Source organism: Manis pentadactyla, chromosome 9, assembly GCF_030020395.1.
Source record: "Manis pentadactyla isolate mManPen7 chromosome 9, mManPen7.hap1, whole genome shotgun sequence".
Taxonomy (NCBI): domain Eukaryota; kingdom Metazoa; phylum Chordata; class Mammalia; order Pholidota; family Manidae; genus Manis; species Manis pentadactyla.
The window spans coordinates 93,286,130-93,312,948 of NC_080027.1; the positions used below are offsets into that span (position 1 = coordinate 93,286,130).

The 26,819-nt window shown below is 39.3% G+C and overlaps 1 protein-coding gene across 9 annotated transcripts in view; it reads left to right on the forward strand.

Moving 5' to 3' along the window:
- NVL (nuclear VCP like) overlaps nucleotides 1-26,819 on the forward strand; it is a 105,117-nt gene that overhangs the window by 9,640 nt on the left and 68,658 nt on the right. For 8 of the 9 annotated variants that reach the window (XR_005025221.2, XR_008999313.1, XR_005024695.2 and 5 more), the window contains 11 exons: nucleotides 321-378; nucleotides 1,172-1,438; nucleotides 3,777-3,906; nucleotides 4,162-4,238; nucleotides 4,715-4,849; nucleotides 5,269-5,370; nucleotides 7,904-8,021; nucleotides 12,175-12,319; nucleotides 20,938-21,187; nucleotides 22,928-23,146; nucleotides 23,947-24,051. Coding sequence is in view for 6 of the 9 variants with exons in the window: in XM_036880859.2 (XP_036736754.1) it covers nucleotides 321-378; nucleotides 1,172-1,438; nucleotides 3,777-3,906; nucleotides 4,162-4,238; nucleotides 4,715-4,849; nucleotides 5,269-5,370; nucleotides 7,904-8,021; nucleotides 12,175-12,319; nucleotides 20,938-21,187; nucleotides 22,928-23,146; nucleotides 23,947-24,051 (1,606 nt within the window). In the remaining 3 variants the exon portion in view is untranslated. The remainder of the gene's footprint in view (nucleotides 1-320; nucleotides 379-1,171; nucleotides 1,439-3,776; nucleotides 3,907-4,161; nucleotides 4,239-4,714; nucleotides 4,850-5,268; nucleotides 5,371-7,903; nucleotides 8,022-12,174; nucleotides 12,320-20,937; nucleotides 21,188-22,927; nucleotides 23,147-23,946; nucleotides 24,052-26,819) is intronic. The other variant, XM_036882386.2, reaches the window with a different exon arrangement.

Below are 26,819 nucleotides of genomic sequence, written 5' to 3' on the forward strand. Positions count from 1 at the left end.
GCCCTCCCTGTGCCTCCCCACCATTATACATGCTAATCATAATGCCCCCTCCCCCCCACCTCCTTATCCCTCCCTTCGCATCCATCCTCCCCAGTCTCTTTCTCTTTGGTAACTGTTAGTCCATTCTTGGGTTCTGTGATTCTGCTGCTTTTTTCCTTCAGTTTTGTTCCTTCAGTTTTTTCTTTGTTCTTATACTCCACATATGAGTGAAATCATTTGGTACTTGTCTTTCTCCGCCTGGCTTATTTCACTGAGCATAATATTGGGTGGTAATTTTTTTAGGGGGAGAAAACCTTTAAAATCTTTTTCTTTTTACTGAGGTATATTGGAAACTATTCAGATGATGATTCTAATATGGAAGATTACCCAGATCCACAGGTAAGCTAAATATTTAATGGACCTACTTTGATTTTTCATCATTATGGACCCTCATTAGAAAAAAAATCAGTGTTCAATAGAATAAGAGATGTTGAATATATCTTCATCAGTAAATAATTGAGTATTTCCTGTATACTGTGTTGATGACCTCTTAAGTTAGCCATCCTTCCAGTATTTGTGTTGCTAACCTATTGTACTGGAAAAGGAAGGGAAGAAAATGGCCAGAAATAAGGGCAGACAGGAATAGAAAGGGGAATTAATAGTAAAAGGTAGAAAAGGGGGCAAGAGGAGCAGTGTTACGAGCTGAATTATGTTGTCCGAAGAGCTGACATTGCCAATGAATAGGCTTAGATTAAAAGGAAGTATGGGAATAATATGTCAAATTTTTTATAACTTGCTTTGTTTTTCCCCCATTGATAATTCAGTTTTTGAATTTATTACAAAGTCATGATGATACTGAGTTAAATTTGATCCCATTTTGAATTGATGAGATAGTAGTGACTCATTAGCAGCAGCTCATTTTCATACTTGCTTCTGTTATTTTTTTTTTAACATCATACTTACTTGGCTTTATTTAACTGCCAATAATGAATTGGTGTATTAACTTAGAGTGGAGGGAGATGCATTTTTTTGAATAGTAAATGTTTCTTTGTGAATTGTTGTATGGTGAACACCTATATTTTATGACAATAGAGAAAGTGTTGACAGTGAAATGTACAGACTTACTGATGTGAGTAATAAACTATTGTGAGGACCTGTTGAGTGATTCCTGCTAAAATCATGTTTCTGCCAGTCAGCAAATCACATGAACAGTTCCCTGCTCTCCTTATATCGGAAAGGAAATCCTGATGCTGTATCAAGTACTCCTGAGATGGATCAAAGAGAAACCGCCATTTCAGCACCACGGATAACTTCCAAAACATGCTCCATTCCTTTGAAGATCCCTGTCAGAGGTTCTGAAGGAGGATGGTTTATTGACAAAACTCCAAGTGGAAAGAAAGATGGTTTTTTCATGGAACTACCAGATGAGAAAAGTAATCGTAAGAAGCCAGTATCTCAGGTAGACGTATTTTGTAGTGAGAGATTAGCCCTATGAAGTTGGAAGATGATCTAACCTTTTCATTGAATGTTATAGTAAGCAGATTCTCGTGTTTTATAAAAGAATTGGAACTCTGAAGTACACATAGAACTTGATCACTTCCCACTACCACCATTTTCCATCTTATTCTAAGCTTGTACTTTCTCTTGCCTTAACTATTGAAATATCTTCCGGTTGAGGGTCAGATTCCATTCTGGTTTCCTAGGTTATTCTTCACAGAGAGAGATTTTATTTACAGATTCAGTCAGGTTATTGTCATTCTTGTATTAAAAACTCTCTAATGGCTTCACTTTTATAGAAAGCACTTAAAACCACTGGTATAATTATTTAGTTGGGATTTTTCTTTGTCTGTCTTGACTAGATGCTCTCTCCACCTCCAGGAGAGCAGGGACTTTGTTTAATGTGTGCCTGTCTACGTGGTGGTCAGTTTTTTGATGAACTGTCAAATGAGATGCATTTACTAGTCAGAGTTAAAGAATAACCACTCTGGGTATATGTTAAAGAAAGTTGATAGTTGTAGGAAGAAGGTAATACAGCTGCTAAAACAGCAATGTGGTTTGTTTAAAGTTTGGGATAATGCTGTGAAGGATCCTACATAAATGGCATTATTAAAGTCTACAGAATAGTTGAAACCACATTGTTGCTCATGTGAAACCTTCATAAGATTGTGTATCAGTGATACCTCAATTTTTTTTTAAGTGTACAGAATAATTAGATGCCCCCCCTTTTATTTTTTACCTTTTTAAATTGAAGTATAGCATACTTGAAGAAAACTAAAGCTTGATGAGAAAGCACCAAGTGAATGCACTGGGCACCATTCTCAACTGATTGTTTTCAATACCTGGCAGAACAAGAGGGGTTTAAGTAATCTATCCCAGCATGGAGTAGCTGACAGTGCTCAGGGCTCACTATCCAGTGTGATGAGTGCCAGCCACATGTAGCTGATGAGCATTTGAAATGTGCTTGTAGAACTGAGGAACTGAATTTTTGATTTAAATTTAAATTCAAAAACTAATAGTTCAGTTCTTAGAAAACTTCTAAATCTGCTTGGAGCAACCTGGGTATCTACTTTTTTAGCTATAAATTTTATGAAATATAAATCTAAATCAGGTATCGCCCATGAAAATGTCATGTCTGAATTGAGATGTGTTATAAGCATACTGTGCACATTGGGTTTGAAGTCGTCTTATAAAAATCAGTATAGACATGTCAAATTTTTTAATACCAACTACATGTTGAGATGATAACATTTTAAATATATTTGATTAAGTAAAATAGATGGCTAATTTCAGTTGTTTCTTTTTTCCCTTTTTAAATGTGGCTACCAGCATATATAAAGTTAATATGTGGCTCACATTAAATTCCTGGACAACTGCTCTAAGAACCGAGCCTTTTGATTTGGCAAAATCTTGCCCTATTTGAATTACTAATGGGCCTTTTCCAAATCTCTTTCCTTTATTTAATCATTAATCTAATGTTTAGAGAACATTATTATGGTTGGCAAGGTCAAGGAAAGAGCTTTATTCTTAGGCTGAACGATAGTTGACCCTTTAACAATACAGGGGCTATGGGTGCTGACCCCTTTGCCTTCAGAAAGTTGTGTTTAACTTTTGACTCCCCAAAAACTTAACTGCTGATAGCCTACTGGAAGGTTTATTGATAACATAAATGATGGATTAACACCTGTTTTGTGTGTTATGTATTATTACAATAAGCTAGAGAATGGAAAATGTTTTCAAACTTGATGCAGATCTCCAAAAAATTTCCTGGTTTATTTATTTTAAAAAAATCTGTGAGTGGACTTACATAGTTCAAACCATGCTGTTCAAGGGTCAGCTATATACTTTATGCTTTTTTATGGCTGTCAAAGCAGCTCTGTAGTCATATTTAATTTAGCAACATCAAATGAACACCAACTGTGTAAAAGCCTCAGTGAGAAATAAAAGATGAAGGAGGTGTCCTCACTCCAGAAGCTCTCCATTCAGTGAGAGAAACTTAGGTGAATCACTCAACTACCAGTAGTAATCTATAATGCAGTTACCAATTCAGTGTCGTGGGAATGTGAGGAAGAGATTAATTCTAACTAGAAGAGTCTGGAAAAGAGGTTTTCAGGGGTTAGTATATGAAATGAGCTTTAAGGCTGTGGAGGACATCCCCATGGATCATCCTTGAACAGACAGGCTGGGAAAGCTGACCTAGGGTAGGGCAGGCATGGATTATTTTAGCAAATACCCATATTTAAGAAAACATTGGCATTATAACTTCAAGCATGACATATTTAAATGTCTTTTCTTTCCAGGATTCAAAAGATTCTTCTCTTCTGAAGAGTAATAAAAAAAGGAAAGGCAGGCTCAAGAGCACAGGAAGCAAAAGGAAGAAAGATACTCAGGAACTTGATGGAGAAACTGAAGCTGCCCTGCGAAAGAAAGGTGAGGCACATTATGGGGTGGGTGGTTCAGGAAGTTGATGGAGAAATTGAACTTGCCCTGCAAATGAAAGGTGAAGCACACAGTGGAGTGGGTGATTGTATGCTCTGAGAAGCATCACTTTTCCAGGCCGTATGTGCAGAGACATTTGTTAGAAAAGATTTCAGTATCTAATGGATCTCTGTTTACCTAAAGATTATTAAATATGAGTTACTACTGAGTCACTAATCTTTTCACTTTCTCCTTTTTGTTTACCAGCTAAAGCAAGGGGGCTAGAATTGCAGATATCCAGTGTGAAGTTTGAAGATATCGGAGGCAATGATACAACATTAAAAGTTAGTTCAAGTTCAGAGTTTTACCTTAGGTGCATAAATTGCTAATCAGTTTTGCAAACAGTGCAGACCTCTGTTTCTAATAGGAAGTGGGTGTAAGAAAGGAGACTGGGAAGGGGCAAAGGGCAAACCTGACTTGTATCATTTTAATTATGTAAGATACATGCTTTATAAGTAATATTATCTAACAGTAGTAATAGTGGTGGTTACTATTCATTTTTTAGTGTCTACTCTGTTCCAATTATTATGCTAGTTACTTTTCATTATATCTGCAAGGCAGATACTGTGACAGCTGAGGGGATGGAAGCTTAGGTCATTCCTGAAGTCACACAAGAAGTACCAGAACTGGGGCAAACAGGTGGAAGTCTGCCTGTGCCCTCCTGCTATAATTTTGCTGCTTCAAAGAAGACATTTCATTTCACATTGATTCATTCTCTCTGGGGCTGTGAAAGACAACTTTCCTGTTTACTCCCTGCTAGGAAGTCTGCAAGATGCTCATACACATGCGTCACCCAGAGGTATACCACCACCTGGGTGTTGTACCCCCCTGTGGGGTTCTCCTTCATGGACCACCGGGCTGTGGGAAGACGCTACTTGCACATGCAATTGCTGGGGTGAGGTTTTCTGACGCTTGTTTGCTTCTGTTACTTTTTGTTTGTTTTTGTTCTATTTCTCTGTGGTCAATTTGACTCAGACCTGGCAAGACTGATCCCTTCATTTTTTTTTTACCTCTCATGCTATTTCTGAGATGCTTTTTTTTTTTTTAACTCTATTTATATGGCAAGGATTGGGTGGGAAGCAAAATATTAGAGCTGTAAACCCTTCTTTTAACACTTCATTTTCATTTTAGTTACTTCTCTTTGTGTTTGCATGAAACTAGGTTTTTAATAATGCTTTGCATTGGACCAACACAAGAAGAGCCTTAGAAAATCAGTCATTTTAAAAATGCAATTTTGAGAGAGGAACTGACTAGAGGAAAAGTTAGGAAGTTAAAATTTGAAAATCTGCTCATTCTTTTTTTATTTGTGCCTAGGAACTTGACCTTCCAATTCTGAAAGTGGCTGCTACAGAAATTGTATCTGGAGTGTCTGGAGAATCTGAACAGAAGCTGAGAGAACTGTTTGAACAAGCCATGGTGAGTTGTTTAATGACCCTGATGTCACATTGTCAGATTGTAGAAGGCCATGTTGGACATCCCATCTTCTCTGATGCTGGTGTTTGTTAACTCATTCATTAACCCATTCACTGGCCTTTCATTCTTTTGCAAACATGGTAGTTTGCTACCTAGGCTAATTCAGTGTTTAAAGTAGATTTACTGATACAGACTGTTGGTTGAAATAGTGTTTAATCTGCAAACGTAAATATAATTGGTGAGAAGCTCTGGGCTGTTGTACCCAGTAGTCATGTGTCAAACAGATTAGATTATTCTTGATAACTTTCTTTCTTCTTTCCTCAGCTTAGGTTTCAACAAACACCTTGAAAGCAATGTGAATGTTTTTAAAATTTAGGATTATCACATTACAAAAGCAATCATAGAAATGCCAAGATAAACTCTTACCTGTTTGCTTAATTGAAGCTGTGAAAATTCTGTTACCAGAGAGATTGTGTTGGATTTTATCCTAACTATAATCCATGTTATTAATATTTGGGTGTTTAAGAACTTCTCAGGAAGATGACATTTGTGGCCAAAGCAAGAATGTAAGAGCCAATCTACATGGTGTAAATTGTAGAGTGACACTGAAAAAGGTGTGGGCAGTACAGGAAAATGCAGAGCAAGGGCAGGAAGGGTGCTGTGCAGAGCAGAGCTGGAACTTGCAGGGGTTGCGTGTTTTCCAGAATGAGCTCAATTTACTTCTGAAACTGGCATGCCCAGCCAGAAGACAAGTAGTGTGTTTTGTGCTAGTGGTAAACACAATAATGAATGGGAAAAGAGACAAATGACATCTTTATGTTGTTAGTTTGGTGTTGACATCCCTGAGCCAGTACTGGGCTGGTGAGATGCCTGACTACAGGTACCCAGTAAATACACGGGCTAACCCCCTCTTTCCCAGACCTCTGTCTCCTAATGAAAGTGAGTACAGAAAAGTCTGTGTATCAATGAACAAAATGTCACATCACATCAAATGGTTCTGTGTTGAAAACTGTATGCTTTCTTTAGGTTAAATTCCTATGACCATCACTTGCTCTTTTTTTCTCATTCGGTCTCCAACTCATTGACAGATACTGTTTGCTTGCTTTCTGAGACTTTGCTCTCTAAGTTTCTCTTTTGTACCTGGTTAATTTGTCCAGCAGTCATAGGTACCAAACACTGTCATGAGGAGGACTGGGACAGAGCCATCTAGTGATGGGCCTGGTTTCTTTTCCTTTAAATTGACATTGGTCCCCATGGCTTTGGGATGTTTTTAGCCAGGCCGAGTGTGACTCTTAGCATCACCAGTATAGCTCATGATAAACTAAGCATGAACTGTGCTTTAGGTTTTTTTAATTTATTAGAATTTTTCATTTTAACTGATGCTTATCTCTTTTCGTTAAGTTTTACAGTAGAGTATTTTTAACTTAAATTTACCATTCTAAACATTTTTAAGAGTATGGTTCTTTGCCATTAAGTGTGCTAATATTGTGTAACCATCACCCCCATCCATCTCCAGAACTTCCCATCTTCTCAACTGAAACTCTGTCCCCATTAACCACTAGCTCCCCATTTTCCCCTCTGTCTAGCCTCTGGCACTCAGTGTTATACTTTCTGCCCCTATGAATTTCACTATTCCAGGTGGTTGATGCTTATACTCTTGTCTTAACTTGTTCTGTCTTACTTATTCTGTCTTAACTATATCCAGCTTCTGTTTAAAAAAAGACCAAAGGTGATCATTATCTATACTGCTGTATTGGGACTTTGCTGTCCTCCATTCTTCAGTATGGTCTTCAAAATAAGCCTCCAGCACGCTCGGTATAGGATGATGAAAATGGTTGCACAACAGTGTGAATGTATTTAATTCCAATAAACTAGGCTTAAAATGGTAATTTTTTTTTTAATTAAGGTATCACTGATAGACAATCTTACAAAGGTTTCACATGAGCAACACAGTTTCAACATTCACCCATATTATCAAGTCCTCACCACCCCCCTACCCCACTTTAATCACTGTCCATTAGTATAGTAAGATGCTATAGTGTTTAAAGTGGTAAATATTTTACCACAGCAAAAAAATAAAAACAGTGCCTGTAGTGCTTCTTAAATCTCTCTCATAGCAGATTTTAAAGAAAAGCTTGGATATTTTTTATGTCAGTAGCAACACTCATCTAACATTTGTAATAAGCTTAGGTTTTCTACTAAAAGTTTATGGATTTAACTTTATATTTCAGAGCATAGCAAATAATGCCTAATTTACAAATTTCAATAGACTTTCATCACAGAACATGGATTGATGGGAAGATGATGAATGTGTTATCCTATATGTGGTCTCTTACTGTCCTCTTTTAAGCATCTTGCTTCTCTTAAATCTGATAAAAATTCCAAGTAATATGCTGTGCACTACCTAATTCTTTAGGGTTATTCTTTTGGTAAATTATTCTTGAACTTTAAGGTTTTTAAAAATGTATAAACTTAACTATGCTGCACTGTAGGGAATATATTTATGATTGTCTTTTTGTGATATTCCTATTTCTAGTCAAATGCACCCTGTATCCTTTTTATTGATGAAATTGATGCTATTACTCCTAGAAGAGAAGTCGCTTCAAAAGATATGGAACGAAGAATTGTAGCCCAGCTCCTAACCTGCATGGATGGTCAGTTTAAAATAATGAATTTGATTTAAGACAAGAAGTTGTTTTTTCAGTAGTGTGAGTAACCTGTGAGGATATAAAACATTCAAATACAATAAAACTCAGTAAAAAGCTAATCTTTTTTTTTTCTTCAAAAATATTTTTTCAAATATGACTATTTACTTTTGGAGTATATCTTACAATTTTTAATGCATTTAATACACATGAACATGTATTGCTTTGCTTTTTACAATAACATTTTTCTGTAACTTGCTCTTTGTATCTTAATACTATGTCTTGGAAATGTTGCCATTTTAATTATATTTACCTCTTTTTAACTTCTGCATTATATTCTTTAGGATAGATTTATTATATTGTACTTAAGCATTCTCATTTTGTTTTTGCTTTACAACAAGCTGAAGGGAATATCCTTAAATGAGCCTTTTTGGTGCCCATGTATTTTTCTAGGATTAATACTAAAAATAGAACTGATGGTTAAAGATCACGTATTTTAAATTTTCATGGGAAACGGCCAATTGCCTTCCAAAAGTACTTTGCAATTTACTTTTCTACCAATACTGTATGAGAGTCACCCTTTTTCCAGATACTTCACAATACTGAATGTTATCTGTGGTTTTAAATTTTGTCAGTCTTATGGGTGAAAATTTATATCCATTTTAATTTGCATTTCCTGATTACCATTGAGGTTGATCATCTTTCCGTATTTCTTCAGCTATTTGTATCATATTCAAAATGCCTTTTCTCATCCTTTGCCCATTATTCTATTGAATTATTTTTTAGAAATTGGTTTGAAGAAACATTATATTTTAATATATTATGGAAACAGACCCTTTGTTTAAATATATTACAGTTCTTTCCTCGTCTGTAACTTGCTTTTAATGGTTTTTAGATACAAGTGTGGAGGAAACTTGGAATCAGAACAAGTAGAACTTTTGGAACTAGATCCTACCTACTACTGTCAGAGTGTTTTTGTGCACAAGAAGATTGAAGTAGTGCCTATGTTGTGTTCCTTGTGCTAGGTTGTAGGTTGCTTATTCTGCAGTTCTATTTTTATCTAAAATTTTCTTGCAGTGTTTTGAGGCCTATGTTCTCAATTACCATATTTTATGGTAGCTAAATTGTTATCATTTATAAGGTGTACCATTATTTTATGTACCTCTAAGGAGGAAAAAGGACACTACCAATTAAACTGTGACACAATGTTACCATAAAGATAGTAGAAGCATTCTGATTTCAGAGAGATTAAAAGGTGCTTATAAAGAGTAAGCAGATTTTTGATGTGTATCTAAGTGTGGGTTTTAAGGTTCCCTTTTTAGGAACCAAAATAGAGTGGACAGTAAACAATTCAACTTACACAGTCATCTCCCAAAATAGCCTGCCCCATGTGGTTGTTTCTTCCCTACAGTTTGAGAATTTAGTAAAATCTTATTAGTTTGGACTTAAAAATTTGAAATATTAATGATTTAAAGCTTTTAAGTAAATTAATATGAACAAGATAACGAGACCACTTAATAGAACTAATTTTACCTAATTTCAAAACTTAAAACTCAGGTATACTTTACTAAGAGCTGGAAAGGATTTTAAAACATCATTTTGTGTGTACATGAGGAGGCTGATGCCCGAACAGTGAAGGGCCAAGTTCACACAGTGAGTCATTGGCAAAGCACAGGCTAGATGCTTATTTACACATGTGCAGCTAATGAGCTACCCACAAATGCTTCCTTTATGTGTAAGAGCTATTATTCCCAGAAATACATTAACTAGTTCCTTTTCATGCTATGTAGAAATAAATAAAACTTTTATTATATAATCTGAAGTTCAAACTTTCGGCTAATATAACTTCAATGTGACTTGATTGAATCATATTCTAAAAGAGGGAGAAAAAAAGTGGGATTTATCTTGGCAGTGCGTGGCCAGTGCTAGCTGAGGTCTGATTTTTATCTTTCATATGACTTCATTCAGAACAAAGAAGGGGAAAAGTAGCATTTGAAATGGTACTTGTGTTGCTAAATATGGATTTCCTGTGGAAGGATTTTTTCATTACCGAAGATGTAACAGATTTCCATGATTGTTCTTTCTGAAATCTGTTATTAACTCAAGATACACTCAGAGTATACCACGAAGAGTGGTATCTGAGCAACACAAACTAGAAAAGGGAAGCAATTCCTACTGTCAGTCATTCCTTGTGAAATGTAAAATGTGCACAAGTCAGCAGAACAGCTTGGCTCTATGCCAGCCTTAATACAGGGGGACTTGGTGTACTATCGTCCTGTGTGAATGCAGATGTGTGGCTCCTGATGCCACGTGAATTGGGAGGTGTTAACCTGTTTCCCATAGTTCTTTGCTTATTCAGTGATCTTAAAGCTGGGCCTCTGACTGATTGCTTTTACTCAGTTTGCCAGTGGTATTGAAGAGCTTTCCTGTCTCACCCAGAGCTACTACCTTATGCTCTATTCTTTTCAGCTGGAAATTTATTAGAATTAACAGCCTCTGTCAGCTAAGGAAATGTTTCTGCTTCCATTCTGTCCTATACCCCACCCCTTAGTGCACATCCAGCTCCACCTTTGCACTGGAAGTAACCATAGGAGTGGCATGGCTGGTGGTACGTGCACGCCTCTGAGCTGGCTTTCACCCTCTCCATCTAAGCCTCTGTTCTTCAGTTTCCTCTTTCCTCCAGTGCCTCCCTCATAGTGGTGGGGGTGCCTGAGAAAGTGGGGGCCTGGAGCAGGGCCTTGCTGCTGTCTCCCCCTTGGCCTGGGTGCCCACGTGAGCTCACTTGGCTTGGGCAGCACTGTTCTTCCTGTCCTGGATCTCCGACAGCTCCTCAGCAATTTCCTGTACTACTTGCCTCATTTTACCATTACTTAAACAAAGACATTCTGTATGGTTTTACACTGGATCTTTTCTTCTCGCTTTCTACCTATTTCCCTTTGTCTCCTGCTCAGTTCTTCAAAGAGAAATTCTCAAATTACATCTCACCATGATTTCCAGTAAGCTTCAAGCCCACATTCCCAAGTGCCTGCCAGATAGATACTTGCACACCCCATGCTCGGTGTGTCCAAAGCCCACATGCTCTCCCGGTAGCTGCCCTGCCTCCTTCAGCTCTTTCTGTGTCCCCTGCTTTACAGCCTCGCCCAACCTGGCCACCCCTGTCTCTTCCTTATTTCTGACTTTTCACATTGGACATTTGCTTAGTGTTTGATCCCATCTACAATGTTGTACTTAAATACGGCCTTTCCTTTTGTTTTTTTACTATATTCCTGCCTTACCTCACTTACTTCTCGCCTGATTATTGTAATCAAATCACAGCACACTTTTCCCTTTTTTCTCTTTTTACTCTGTTGGAAATGAGAACATTTAGAATTGTCTAAGACACATCTTATCAACAAAACCTTTCATGGCTTCCTGTTGGCTAAAGAATATTCCATAAACTCCTGATTTGGCTGTTCAAGTACTTAGTGTCTTACCTTCGTACTACCTGTGAAGGCCTGTGACCTCAGAGTCCCTGCTTTTCAGTCCTCATTCATTTGAGAGAAATAATAAGAAAAGATATCCTTTAGGCCCTTGGTTCTGTCCATTCCTAAAAATCTGTCTCTAGATTAAGCCAGAGCAACTGAAGACTATACTGTGTCCCTGTCTCACATTAATGCCATGAGTCTCTTTTCATACATAGACCGTGCATCCCACCCAGCCTCCTTGCTCTGGGACTGCTCACCTGATATAGTAAGCATGCCACACCTGTTGGTGCCTCTATCCTTCACTCACTGTTTATTTTGTGTAGAATTTCATTCACTATGTCTCTGCTTATTAGTATCCTATTCACCCTTTAAGGCTTTTCCAGAATGTTACCTCCTCTACCAACTCTCTCTTTTTCTCAGTCCAAATTCATAATATGGCAAATGGTCCTAGTTTATACCTATTCCATTTCTCAAAATTTGTCCTGTGGATTGCTCAGTAGATTGGGAGCTGCCTGAGGACAAAATTCCCGTGTATCATCATCCCATCTTTCACGAATTAGACGTGTAGTAATGTGGATTTTATATATATTGCTGTCAAAATGTGTAATACTTTAACCACTTAAATGGCTTGGGTAACCATTATTGTCCTCAATGTCAAGCGTCTGTATACCTCTCACCCTGTGTCTCATTCTTACTAGATCTGAATAATGTGGCCGCTACAGCTCAGGTGCTAATCATTGGAGCTACTAACCGACCAGACTCACTCGACCCTGCTTTGAGACGTGCAGGGAGGTTTGACCGTGAAATATGTCTTGGTATCCCAGATGAAGCATCCAGGGAAAGGTATATACCTTTATAAAATGAAGTTTGTATGCCAGTATATCATCTGAACTGAATGCTTTAAAAATGAGGAGTTAGAAATACCATGTAGCCTTTTGTCTTTTTTTTTTTCTTTCATGCCAGTGAAATCAATTTGGAACGGAAAAAGCCTGCATTAAATTAATGCTTAAGAAAATAATTTACTCATCAATAGAAAATTGAGGCTGTTTTTTCATTAGTGATAATGGACTTACGTACCAGTATTTGTTTGTCTGGTCTTTTTAACAGTGGTTTGAGTTTTTTCATTAGCTGACCAAATTAGGGACAGTGTCTAGAGCTATGGAATAGAGCAGTGCTCTCTGGACCACGTGTAGGTTAAATCTGAGCACAGGCCTACCTTGAAGATACTGTGGATTTACTGCCAGACCACTACAAAGTTCACTATAAAGCAAGTCAGTTGAATTTATAGGTTGCCCAGTGCACGTAAGAGTTTTGTTATACTATATATTATAGTCTGTTAAGTGTGGGGTAGAATTAGGTCTAAAAACATGTACATACCTTAATTTAAAAATACTCTGCTGTTAAAAATGCTAATCTGAGCTTTAAGTGAAGTCATAATCTTGTTGCTGGTGGAGGGTCTTGCCTCAATGTTGGTGGCTGCTGGCTGATATGGGTGGTTGCTGAAGGTTGGTGTTGCTGTGGCAATTTGTTATAAAAAGAAGATTGAAGTTTGCCACATCCATTGACTTTTCCTTTCATGAGCAAATTCTCTGTAGCATATGATGCTGTTTGATAGCATCTACCCATAGGAGAACTTTCAAAATTGGAGTCAGTTCTCTCAGGCCCTGCCACTACTTTATCAACTAAGTTTATGTCATATTTCTAAATCCTTTGTTGTCATTTCCACAGTTGTCACAGTATCTTCACCAGGAGTGTGTTCCATCTCAAGAAACCACTTTCTTTACTTGTTCACAGGAAACAGTTCCTCATCCACTGAGGTTTGATCCTGAGGTGCAGCAGTTCAGTCACATCTTCAGGCTCCACTTCTGATTCTAGTTTGCTTGCTCTTCCTACCACACATGCAGTTAATTCCTCCACTGAGGTCTTGAATCCCTCAAAGTCACCCCTGAGGGTTGGAATCAGCTTCCAAACTTCTGTTAGTGTTGATATTTGACCTTTTCCTATGAATCAGGAATGTTCTTAAGGGCATCTGGAATGGTGAGTCCTTTCCAGAAGGTTTGCCCAGATCCGTCAGAGGAATCACATGTCTATGGCAGCTGTAGCCTTATAAAATGTATTTCTTCAGTTACAGGACTTGAAGGTTGAAATGACTGCATGATCCCTGGACTGCAGAATGGATGCTATGTTAGCAGGCATGAAAACAACATTAATCTTACTGTCCATCCTCATCAGACCTCTTAGCTGACTGCATGTGTTGTCGAAGAGCAGTCATTTTATAAAAGAAATCTTTTTCTGAGCAGTAGTTCTCAGTAGTGGGCTTAAAATACTTAGTAAAACATGTTGTAAACAGATGTGCTGTCATCCAGGCTTTGTTGTTCCATTTCTAGTGCACAAGCAGAGTAGATTTAGCATAATCCTTAAGGGCCGTAGAACTTGTGGAGTAGTCAGTGAGCACTGGCTTCAACCTAAAGTCACCTGCTGCGTTATCCCCAAACAAGAGAGACAGCCTGTCCTTTGAAGCTTTGCAGCCAGGTGTTGACTTCTCTCCAGCTATGAGAGTCCTAGATGGCATCTTCTTCCAGTGGAAGGCCATTTCATCTACACTAAAAATCTGTTGTTCAGTGCATCCACCTTCAACAATCACAGCTGGCTCTTTTGGATAACTTGCTGCAGCCTCTCCATCAGCACTTGCTGCTTCACCTGCACTTTTATGTTATGGAGATGGCATCCTTCCTTAAACTTCATGAACCAGCCTCTGCCAGCTTCAGACTTTTCTTCTGCAGCTTCTTTTGCCTCAGGGAATTGAAGAGAGTCAGGGCCTTGCTCTGGATAAGATTGTGGCTGGTTTGATCTTCTGTCCAGACTAGAACTTTTCTGTATATCAGCAATAAGGCTGCTTCATGTTCATTCCTTCACCCTAACTTCCTTCGCATTCACAGCTTGGCCAGCTGGTGCAAGAGGCGTAGCATTCAGCGTGTCTCAGCTTTCAACACACTTCTTCACGGAGCTTAATTGTTTTTAGCATTTGATCTAAAGTGAGAAATGTGTGACTCTTCACTTGAACACCTGTTAATGGTTGTTAACAGGCCTTATTAAGTGTTGTTATGTCTCATGGAAGAGGAGGCCCACAGAGAAAAGAGACTGGGGAATGGCCAGTTGGTGGAGCAGTCGGAACATATACCATGTTTATCAATTAAGTTCACTGTCCTGTATGACTGTGGTTCATGGCGCCCCCAAACAATTGCAATAGTAATATTGAAGATCACTGATCAGAGATCACCATAACAAACATAGTGGTAATGAAAAAGTGTCAAATATTATGAGAATTACCAAAATGTGATACAGAGAAACAATGAGCAGATGTGTTAGAAAAATGGTGCCAGTAGTCATGCTCAAAGCAGTGTTTCAATTTGTAGGCGTTTCCTAAGTGAAATGCAACAAAACCAGGTGTGCCTGTACTGGAAGCCAGAGAAGTCAGTTGTCTGATGACCGTGCAGCCCTCCTGGCTTGAGCAGGAGTGGGAAGGGGCTGAGGAGGGGGCTTCTGCTGCTTGCCAACCTGTGTTTATGTGCTGGCTCGCATCAGCCACCTTAGCCCCCGGGCTCTGGTTCTCCTGTCCATGGAGCTGGGGGCACAGTTGGAGCCCCTTTCTGATCTTGGTTCCCAAGCCCTTAAGCAGCAGCTGCCCAGAAGCACGTGACCAGTGCTGCTCAGAAAAGCCCTTTGCAAGGATCAGGTGTCAACTGGTCTGCAGAGGTCACCTGTGCTATCTGTGACTAAGATGCTTAGATCCCTGGTGTCTCGGTTCCTGAGGTCCACGAGTGGACTGTTTACCCCTTGGCACCCCACTGCCTTTGCAGGCTGCTCTCTGCTTGTTAGTGGCTGTGCCCGTGGGCAGGGGTCAGAGGAGCAGGGGCTACCTGGCCTACCTTGCCCACCCACCTGCCGTGTACTTCCCTCTGCATTCTTTTCGCATCCACAATAGTAGCTACAGAGACAGGCTAGAGGACACTGGGAGTGGACCCATTCTCAGCTCCAGGAGGAAAGGCATCCTAATGAGTTAACTTGCTTACCTGTTCTCACCCATTCTCTGTCGGGTTTCTCTGGCTCTTAGTGAAGGTGCCCACTGCCCTGCAGACCTGGTGTCCTAATAGCCTGGGATTAGCTGACAGCATTTTTCCTATGCCGAACTGGTGTGCTCCCCCGCTGCCAGCAGAGAGCTGTGGTTTTGCACAGCAACCAGGAGGCCCGCAGTTCAGAGATCTGAGAAATCAGGGAGCAGGCAAATAGCACCAAAGACTCGCTTCAGCCTCTGATGCATAAGGGCTAGGTGCCTGCGTGGCCTTGTGAGCAGTGGCTAAGGTCTCTGCATGGCCAATGAAGGACAGTGGGACGGCTTGGGGTCCTGGCTAAGGAGGGCTCTGGGGACGCAGTGTGAACAGTAAGGAACTGCTTCTTCCTCCCTGAGGGCTGTGCTACTGCCATCGCAGAGGGACAGAGCTGCGGGGGGAGGGGGAGAGGAGAGGTCTTTACCAGGATCCTGTCTGAAGGGAGAATGTGAAGGACAAGCAGATTTTAGAAGAGATTTTGGGGATGGATGGAGAAGACAAGGTCAGTTAAGTTAGAGATACTTACAGGATGTCCAAGTAGAGATAATAAAGTTAGCAATGAGACAGATGAGTTTGGAGCTCTGGGGAAGAGAAAGTTGGGTATCATCAGTATATCAGTGGCTGTTGAAGTCAGGAAAGTAGATGAGCTTGTCCAGAGTGACAGTACAGAGCAAACATCAGAGGTTCTAGGACAGGCCAAGTTGGCCAATAGGCCAAGGGCATGGAAGAGCATCAGGAGCCCTGGAGGTACAGCATGTGAGCCCAAGGGATACAGTAAATGAGGGCACTTGGACTTAGCAGCCCAGAGGCCATGGTGGCCACAGCTGTCTGAAACAGTGAGGTGAGACCCACACTGGAATGGCTGAGGAACAAATGGAAAGTAAAAGACTGTGGGCAAATCTGTACAGTTCCTGGAGGGGGTGTGCTTGTGGAGGAGGAAGGTGGTAGCTCATGGTGTGAATAATGGATACAAAGGAAGATTTTTGAGAAGATGAAGTCAAGTCTCTTAGTGTTGGTGGGAAGGAGCAAAAGGGGTGAGAACCAGAGGTAGGTGGGGTGCCACCTTGGTGCAGGGATACAGCTGGGAGGATGTTAAAGGGCAGGATGGGTACAGAGGCAGGAGGATCGCCAGCATGGAATATGGATCATAGAGTGCACCTTCTCTGGATTAAAGTGATATCTGGTGCATGGAGCTCTTATGGTACATCAGAGGCTTTTTTTTGGGTGCTTTCAAGATGAGCTGGCGAGGGGAGCTGAAAGGTTTTAGGCAGTGTTTAGGACTGGGGCACAGAGGTACCAGTAGGCCTGGTATTGTGACTTTTCCCCCTAGTAATGCTCAGCAGTCTAGGATCAGGCATGGGAAAAGCAGAGATTTAGAATTTAGAACAAGATAGAAAAAAAACAGACCGTGGACTTGATATGGCAACAATAGGGGTATTTGATGAAGGAGGTGGAAAACCCAGGAACCCACTGAGGTCTAAGAACAGGATTGTGGGGGGATGGTGGGTAGAGAGTGAGGTGCTTCTGAGCTGGTGATTCGGAGGAAGAACAGATAAAGATGATGACAAGGTCCAGTGTGTGAATAACATGGGGAAGAGGCCAGAGATGCGGGCCTGGGCTAGAGGAGCAGTGAACCAGGGCCAGATCACACCGTCAGCTAGGGAGCTTACCCTGCCCTGCTGTGCCATGTAGCCTAGCCTTCAGTCTCCTCTGACCGTATTCGACCTGCGAGGTAGTACTCATACTTTCTCTTAAAGGCTCCTTGTGAGAGCTGCACAGCATCTGGCACAAAGAAAACGATTTTTAAAGGTAGCTATTGATACTTTAAAAGCATCTTACTATGGAAAATTCCAGTGTACACAAAAGGAGTCTAATATTGTTCCAGTTACTCTCGCTGCAGAAAAAAACACCCCAAAATTGAATGGCTTATAACAATAATTATTTTATTGTCCCTCACAGTTTCTGTGGGTAAAGAATTTAGAAAGGCACCAGCTGCTTGGTTCTGTCTCAGGGTCTCTCATGTGGCTGCAGGGCCGTGCTGAGCCTTACCCTGGGGGCGGTAAGCAGCAGGGCTTGGCTCATTATGTGCCACCCCTCTGCCTGCCCAGCTTCTCTGCATGTCTGTCCATCTCTCCTGTCTTTTGTTAGCTAACGGCCTTGCCCTTGGCGCTGGGATGATATAAATATAAATACTTAATATAAACATTGTTTACTGTTGACCCAAGTCATATATTGTGATCACATTTCCTTTATCTTTTTACTTTCTCTGGAGTTCATAATTGCCGTGTTTTCTCATTTGATAACCGTCTCACAACTTTTCTTGTATTCTTTGTTTCCTCCACGTTTGTTTGTGCATGTGTGTATGTTTATTATATTAGGTGAGAGGCACTGAGACACAATGTGTCCAGTCAGAAAACAGGACCTGGCATGTAGTAAGTCTTGATAGTTGAGACCTATTACTTTAATTACTGCATGCTGGCAGCTTTCCTCAAGTGGCAATCCGAGGCTGTCCATTCTTAAGAGTGAGGCTGGTTGGACACCTGCTGTCCATGTGCTTTGTTCAAGCATGAGTGCCTTTGAGAAGCTGTCAGATGACCAGCTGACTTTTTAGGTAGAAAACTCTAGAGATCAATTTCTGCCAATTGTTTTTGTTCTTTCCATTCAGATTTTTCAGAAAAAGATCTTTAGATGGCACCATGGGGCTGTGCATCTAGCTGCTGGTCTCTGGCTAGGGCAGGGGAAGGCAAGTGAGGAATTGCACATACTGTCCATGGACTTTGATGTGTTTTCCTGATGGCGTTGATCTCACGGTTGCCCACAGATCTGGAACTTCCCTTTCTTGTTCATTTTCTGCAGTGAGCACTTTCCTGGTGTTCTGGTTGAAGGTCAGAGAATGTGGGGGTCTTAATAACTTCTCATACTATGTTTCACATAATTCCTACAGGGCCCTGACTTCAAAGTCCAGCACTTTGATGCCTCCAGTTCCTGGTCTTTGGAGTTCCACTGGACAAGTACACTAACTTCTCCATAGTGTGCCTCTTTGTAAAAGGCTAATTTTGATTTTGTCCCCTCTGCTAGGTCATTAGCCATTCTTCATCCACTGCTTTATAAGTTGTGGTTCAAGAGTATAGATAATCAAATATTTGTTAGTCTACACTGATATAAATAAATGACTGAATAAATAAATGGGTGCAAATAGGCAAGTCTCTGGTACAGAATTCCAAATAATTCATGTAGATGCACTGCCCTCATGGAGGTAGGTCATACCTCTACTGCTTAAATGTGAGTTAGGCCCTGTGACTTATATCCACAGTGTACAGTTTGGTGAGGTGGGGAGGCATAACTTCAAGGTGGAAACCCTTTCAAACACTTATCTCAAAGCAGTATGGTCAAGGTTCATATCCATAGTGATAAGTTGTATTCATAGTGTATCACTTTCATATGATGTGATGAGAATGACCCTTTTTACCTCTGCGGTCTTTTCCCAAAAAACAGAGTACCCTGGAGTAAGCATGATAAAAAATACCAGGCTAATCAGTTGCTGGATAGTCTACAAAATATTGGGCCAATAATCTCCAAAACTACCTTTAATAATAGTGGAGTGGTGTGGGGTATATAGAACTCTGTATTGTCATCTCAGTAATTCTGTAAATCTAAAACTTCTAAAATATGCTTTAAAAATTTGTTTAAAATCCTGTTTATAGTCAAAAATACTATTAAGCCTGGGTCATCTATTCTGGGAACTTCTAAGATTTGAATCTTTATAGGGATTTACAGTCCTTAGGATCCCTTCTAGGGATTTACATCAGCTAGAGCCAACATGGAGAGACCCATGTTGGGGACCTTTCTCTTCGTTCGTGGTAAGATGTGCACACATCAGAACCCTACTAAATGCCTGTTCCCCCGGTATCTCATGTCAGCATAAATAAATGAATTAACCTCTCTGAGGTTACCTTCCAGAATTGTTGGGGGTTGGAGGGAATGTACAGATAATCTGGTTTCTTAGCTGTGGAGGTTGTGCTTGTCTCCTGTCCAGCTGGAGGAGAGTGGCTGGAGCTCTCACTCTGCCATTGTGAAACTGGACATCTCTTAATGGCTATTTTCTCCTGTGAAATTCCCATAGTATAATGAGTAGAAATACCCACATTTTTTCTAGGAACAGCTTATAACCAAGGAAAGGATATTTACTTTATGTTAACTGTTTTTCAAAGCCTTCTGATTTTTTAGTGTCCCTGTGCATTGTAGCAAATTGGGTCTGTATCTCTGGGAAGTTGTGCTTTAATGGAATCTTTTACTGATTCCTTTTAGAGTATCCTGAGTAAATTATTTTTCATTTATAAAAAATGTTTATCTGTTTCTGTTCACTTACATAATCCCAAATGAGTTTTCTATAACTTGTTCTCCATCTGCTTGACATTTGAAAATAATAGTCTCCCCTACAAATTTGGAAATTTCAAAATACATTTCCATGTCCACCATTAGTTGATAACATCACAATATATAAATAATTATAACTAACACTTGTTGGGCACTTACTGTGAGTCAGCCACTATTCTAAGAGATTTGCATGTATTCATTGACAACCTCCCCTTGAGTAAGTGTTGTTACAATATGTATTTAGCAGATGAAAAAACTGAAACACGAAGTGACGTTACTGGGCCAGGTGATACAGAGAGTGGCAGAGCTGGTGTCCAGACTCAAGTTTGGCTTCAGACCTTTCATTCTGAATATCTCTGCTACTTTTTAAGTTTCATTCAGTAGGTCTTAACAGAAATTGTGTAAGGTGTTTCTTTAGTGAGAATTATCTGAAAGTCCACATTTCACTGACAAATAACCTGTCACCAGTCCTGTTGAGCAGTTTTTCGCAGGTACAGTACAGGGGCTGAAATAAGCAAAGATAGAGTTGGGGAGGTGACTGTCCTAATGAAAGATAGACACTAAAGTATGTGTGACTTGACTCTTGTAATCAGAATTAATAGTTTGTTTTAAGTGTGGCAGTTTTATTTCTGGTAGATGTCCATTTAATATGCTCTAAAAGTAGATCTTACCAAAAATCACGTATTTCCTCTATAATACTGTAAAATTCCTAAAAGGCAGAATGCTTTTTAAAAAATCCATTAAAAATTTTTTCACGTCATTTACTATAGTTCCTAACTGACCAGATACATCTTAGTCCTTAATGGAATAAAGTGGGATATGTAATAGTGGTTCAGTATCTCTTGAGTGGATGATCTTACACTATACCCATTGTAGTACCATTGACAGAGAGGAAGGACTTCAAGTGAAGATATTCAGTGATTTCTTTTACTAGTAGGTTAGGAATCTGATTTTTTCCCCCTTTGTTTTCTACAGAATACTTCAGACTTTGTGCAGGAAATTAAGACTTCCTGAACCTTTCCGTTTCCGGCAGTTAGCACACCTAACACCAGGCTTTGTAGGAGCTGATCTGATGGCCCTATGCCGCGAGGCAGCCATGTGTGCAGTCAACAGGGTCTTAATGAGGCTACCAGGGCAGCAGAAGAAAGATCCTGAGATGGGAGGTTTGCTGTCTGAAGGAGGCTGGGAAGATACAGTTGAAACTGAGTGTGCTTCTAAAACACAGGTGCTTCCTCTTCAGGTGTCTTAACCTGCCCTTTAAATGTTTGTAGTTTGTGTCATCTTACATGTGAGAAGTGTTAATATTGTTGAGGTTTGTGATTTTGTTTTATTGGCATTTTATCTTGAGAATAATTACCAGTAACACCCAGAATGTCTACAATTTCAAAAGTACAAGTTGTTCTCTTTAGTTGATTCTGAGTGAATTCCTTTTATAGTAAATGATTATGTAATTCTAAAGCCAGGATTGGCAGACTGTGGCCCACCTCCCACTCCCTGTTTTTGTAAATTAAATCATATGGAAACACAGTTGTGCTCACTTCCCATCCTGTCTGCTCTGTCCACAGCTCACAGCAGCTTTCATAGGAGTCCCTGTAGCAGAGGCCATGTGGCCTGCTGTGCCTGCAGTGTTCACTCTCCAGCTCTGGTACAGCAGGTTAGAGCGTTGACGTTTAGTTACATATCCTGGTTCCCTTCTGGAGGTAGTCTGCTGATGCAGTGCTGGCCTTGTCCCTAGCTGCAGATGGCTCTGGAGGACAGCCCTGTGAATATGACACGGATTTTGATCAGTCTAAGATCAGTTTTAACATTTTTAGTTTTATGAGTCATGAAAACTTGGTAACATTTATATAGCATTTTATAGTTTGCACAGGGGACTTCTATATATTATATATTTGACCCATATAACTGTAATGGTAATATTATTTTCCCATTTTGTAATCAAAGAGAGTTAAGTTGAAGACTTGCTCAAGGCCACATGGCTCTATCTTCCAAACCAGATACTTAGCTCCATGTCTTTGTTTTAAGATCATTTGTTTTTTTTTACTCATTTGGAACCACAGTTATATCTGTTACAAATTAACTCAGTCCTTTTATAGTACTGCATATAAATTCAGATTTTATAAATTGGATGTCTCAGAATTACTTTCTGCCTGTCCCAAAGCAAAAAATCTGCCTTTGAAATTCAGGATTCAATAGGATTAGAAATTGTGTGCTTTCTGTGTAGCTATTAAACCATCAAGGATTGTACAAAACTATATTGCAAAATTACAGTTGCCCCTTGAATAAGACAGGTTTGAACTGTGCAGGTCCATTTACATGCATTTTTTTTCACTAAACATTGGACAATTTTTTACAGCTTTGTGGTGATTTGAAAAAATAATTTCTGTTCTCTAGCTGACTTTACTGTGAGAATACAGCATATGATAAATATATAGAACGCTGAAAATATTTGTTAATGACTTTATGTTATTGGTAAGGCTTCCCGTCAATAGTAGGCTATCAGTAGTTAAATTTTCGGATAGTCAAAAGTCATATGCAGATTTTTGACTGCATGGAGGAGTCAGCACCCTTAATCCCTTTAAGGATCAACTGTATACTGCCACCAGAGTAACTTTGTTTTAGTTTCATCAAAATTCACCTGCTTCTTGAATATTTATAAATGAAAATGGGAATACATGGTTGTTAAATGAACATTTGCTAACTGCTTACGTTTGCTGTTGCTAGCTCTGTTACAGTATACAAAATCATTCTGTATTTGTGTATAGTCTGTTTACCTTTCCTTGACCAAATCAAGTAATCCATTCAGAGTTAAATGAACAATTTACGTCGATGGAGAAAATTACTACAATACTCAGAAGTTTACATCAGCCTACAGAAATATTGCAGTAATAATTTTTTAAGTACAAAAAGTAACATTTTCAACAAACTTCATGGTTTTCTTTTTTTTCCAATTACTCCTTTTAAGGATGAATTGCTGAGGCTGCTGGGGTTGCTCAGAAGCCGAGACCCCCTCTCCGAGGAGCAGCTGCAAGGGCTATGCATTGAATTGAATGATTTTGTTGTTGCTCTGTCCTCAGTCCAACCATCCGCCAAAAGGGAAGGTTTTGTTACTGTCCCCAATGTGACATGGGCAGATATTGGTGCCCTGGAAGATATTAGAGAAGAGCTCACCATGGCGATATTGGTAGGTGCATCTGTGCTGAATGGCATTGGTATGTGATGTATAAACACCCACACACATGTCCTGGGTTGTATGTCTAAATTGACATCACTGTGTTGTATAGGTTCTATTGTATTATTACGAAGCCTCCAGCAGTGGTTTTTTAGTTCTTCTGAGATCTGTTTTAGACTTAATCTTTTTGTTAGGTGCTTGGATTCTGTGGCAGTGAGTTTTTTTTAAGTTTTGGTTTCAGCCAGTACCAAACTGTTTGAGAAATACCTTTTGAACCTTTTGAACACTTAGAAGGGCCAAAACAATTTTTATGTCCATGGCACTTTGTATAGGTTTCCATTTACTCTTACTTTTCCATGTTACATAGTCATTTATGATGTATGATACATTTAGAGGTGTGTAACTACTGAAAGAGAAACTACATGGAGATTCCAGTGACCAGGTATCTTTGGCTTTGGACTATATAGGTTACTGCTGCTTCTGATTTCTTAAAGGAGGGAGGGCATTGTCTAAAATTTTTGTAACCTAGGAATTAAGATAGTTTAAAATTTTTTGATATTAAACTGTTAAAATATTTTAATATTAAACTTCACATTTAAAACATTTTCACAGCTTTAAGTATGAATTCTCCAAAAGCAGTGATTTTCAGGTTATCGCTATATACCTTGTGCTTGGATAGGGTAAGCATGTTGTACAGGCGCTGCCATCATGTGTAGGCCTCACGATCGATGTTGGAAAGATGCATGTGGAGATCTTAATATGCAGTATCAAGTGGGCATTGGTAACGGACTGCTCTTGGGATTCTTTTCCAGGCACCAGTACGTAACCCGAATCAGTTCAAAGCACTTGGATTGGTGACCCCAGCTGGCATCCTCCTTGCTGGTCCTCCTGGCTGCGGGAAAACTCTGCTGGCAAAGGTCTAAATGCAGCTGCGTGTGTTTCGTTCCTCACTCAGGATAACATGAATATAACTGAATATTCAGAGTGAGGTGTTTTTGCCCAATTTCTCTTAGAAGTTCATTTTAGCAAGATGTACAGTTTTTGTTTTTTTTTTCGGTATCATTAATCTACAATTACATGAGGAACATTATGTTTACTAGATTCCCCCCATCACCAAAGATGGACAGTTTTCTTTAGGAAAGTTTCCCACTTTTAACTACAAAAGATCATTCATTGGAAACTTGGTAAAGAAAAAAATTTCAAAATCAACCATAACCCCATCAGTTTTAACACAGTAATGATCTGTTTTCTGTGTGGTGCAGAGTCTGGTATTTAAGTGAGTTCATTGCACAGTTGTAGTTTGTAGCTGACATTGTTTCCTCTTTGGTATAGTTATCTTAACACTTATTTTCCTCTATGTTCCTTACAACTATTATTATTAAAAATTGTTTTTTCTATAAGAAAATATATATAAGCAAAAGGGAAAAGCATTATTCATAATCCTTTCACTATTGCCTGCTACTAACCATGTGTTTGTTCCTTTTGTTGCCAAGCCTTCCAGATATTCTTCTATATATCCATATCAAGATAACATAACTTTTACACATACATTCTTACAAATACAATGTTTTTCTTTTTTTCATATGGTATTTCTTTTTATTTATTTATTTATTTTGGTATCATTAATATACAATCACATGAGCAACATTGTGGTTACTAGATTACCCCCATTATCAAGTCCCCACCACATACACCATTACAGTCACTGTCCATCAGCATAGTAAGATGCTACAGAGTCACTACTTGTCTTCTCTGTGCTATACTGCCTTTCCCGTGCCATCACTGTTCCACCCGCCTTAGTTCTGTGTGCTAGTTGTAGTGCCCCTTATTCCCCTTATTCCTCCCTCCCCAACCACCCTTCCCAGTCCCTTTCTCTTTGGCAACTGTTAGTCCATTCTTAGGTTCTGTGAGTCTGCTGCTGTTTTGGTCCTTCAGCTTTTTGCTTTGTTCTTATGTTCCACAGATGAGTGAAATCATTAGTACTTGTCTTTCTCTGACTAGGTTATTTCACTGAGCATAATACCCTCTAGCTCCATCCATGTTGTTGCAAATGGTAGGATTTGTTTTTTCCTTGTAGCTGAATAATATTCTGTTGTGTATATGTACCACGTCTTCTTTATCCATTCATCTACTGATGGACACTTAGGTCACTTCCATTTCTTGGCTATTGTAAATAGTGCTGTGATAAACATAGGGGTGCATATGTCTTTTTCAAACTGGGCTCCTGCATTCTTAGGGTAAATTCCTAGGAGAGGAATTCCTGGGTCAAATGGTATTTCTATTTTTAATTTTTTGAGGAACCTCTATACTGCTTTCCACAATGGTTGAACTAATTTACATTCCCACCAGCAGTGTAGGAGGTTTCCCCTTTCTCCACATCCTCGCCGGCATTTGTTGCTGTGTGTCTTGGCTTTTGGATGTTGGCCATCCTAACTGGTATGAAGTGTTATCTCATTGTGGTTTTAATTTGCATTTCCCTGATGATTAGGGATGTGGAGCATCTTTTCATGTGCCTGTTGGCCATCTGAATTTCTTCTTTGGAGAAGTGTCTGTTCAGCTCATCTGCCCATTTTTTAATTGGATTATTTGCTTTTTGTTTGTTGAGTTGCGTGAGCTCTTTATATATTTTGCATGTCAACCCCTTATTGGATATGTCATTCATTAATATATTCTCCCATACTATAGGCTGCCTTTTTGTTCTACTGTTAGTGTCCTTTGCTGTACAGAAGCTTTTTAGTTTGATGTAGTCTCATTTGTTCATTTTTGCTTTTGTTTCCCTTGCCCAGGGAGATATGCTCATGAAAAAGTTGCTCGTGTTTATATTCAAGAGATTTTTGCCTATGTTTTCTTCTAAGAGTTGAATGGTTTCATGACATATTCAGGTCTTTGATCCATTTTGAGTTTACTTTTGTGTCTGAAGTTAGACAGTAATCCAGTATCATTCTGTTGCATATAGCTGTCCAGTTTTGCCAACACCAGCTGTTGGAAGAGGCTGTCATTTCTCCATCGTATATCCATGGCTCCTTTATCAAATATTAATTGACCATATATGCTTGGGTAAATATCTAGTCTCTGCATTATGTTCCACTGGTGTATGGGTCTCTTCTTGTGCCAGTACCAAATTGTCTTGATTACTGTGGCTTTGTAATAGAGTTTGAAGTTGGGAAGCATAATCCCCCCTGCTTTGTTTTTCCAACATCAATGTTTAATGCCTGCATAGTATTCTACCATAAAGATATTCTGTAATTTATGGAAATAATCCCCTATTAAAACCACACTGCATTGAACCTATCCTGTACTAAGATTTTTAGTTCTTGACTGATAATGTTATTGGGATGTATTCCTAAGTAATATTTTGAGAAAATAAATGCATGTGTTTAAAGCCTTTGATCCTTACCATATAAGTACCTTCCAAATAGCTTGTGCTGGTTTTTACCCTTGTCCGTAGGGGATGAGTATCTGCTTTCCCTCACCCTAAATTAGCAGTATCGATTAATGTTGCTAGTATTTGACAGCCAGATAGGTGAAAACCATATCTTACAGTTATTAAGCTGCATTTTAAAAATTATTAGTGGATTTTTTATAACATGTTTATTGGTTCTTTCCTTTATAAATTGTCTGTTTATGTCCTTTATGTTTCTGTTGACGTGCATGTGATTTTCTTTCTTGTTTGTAATCACTCTCC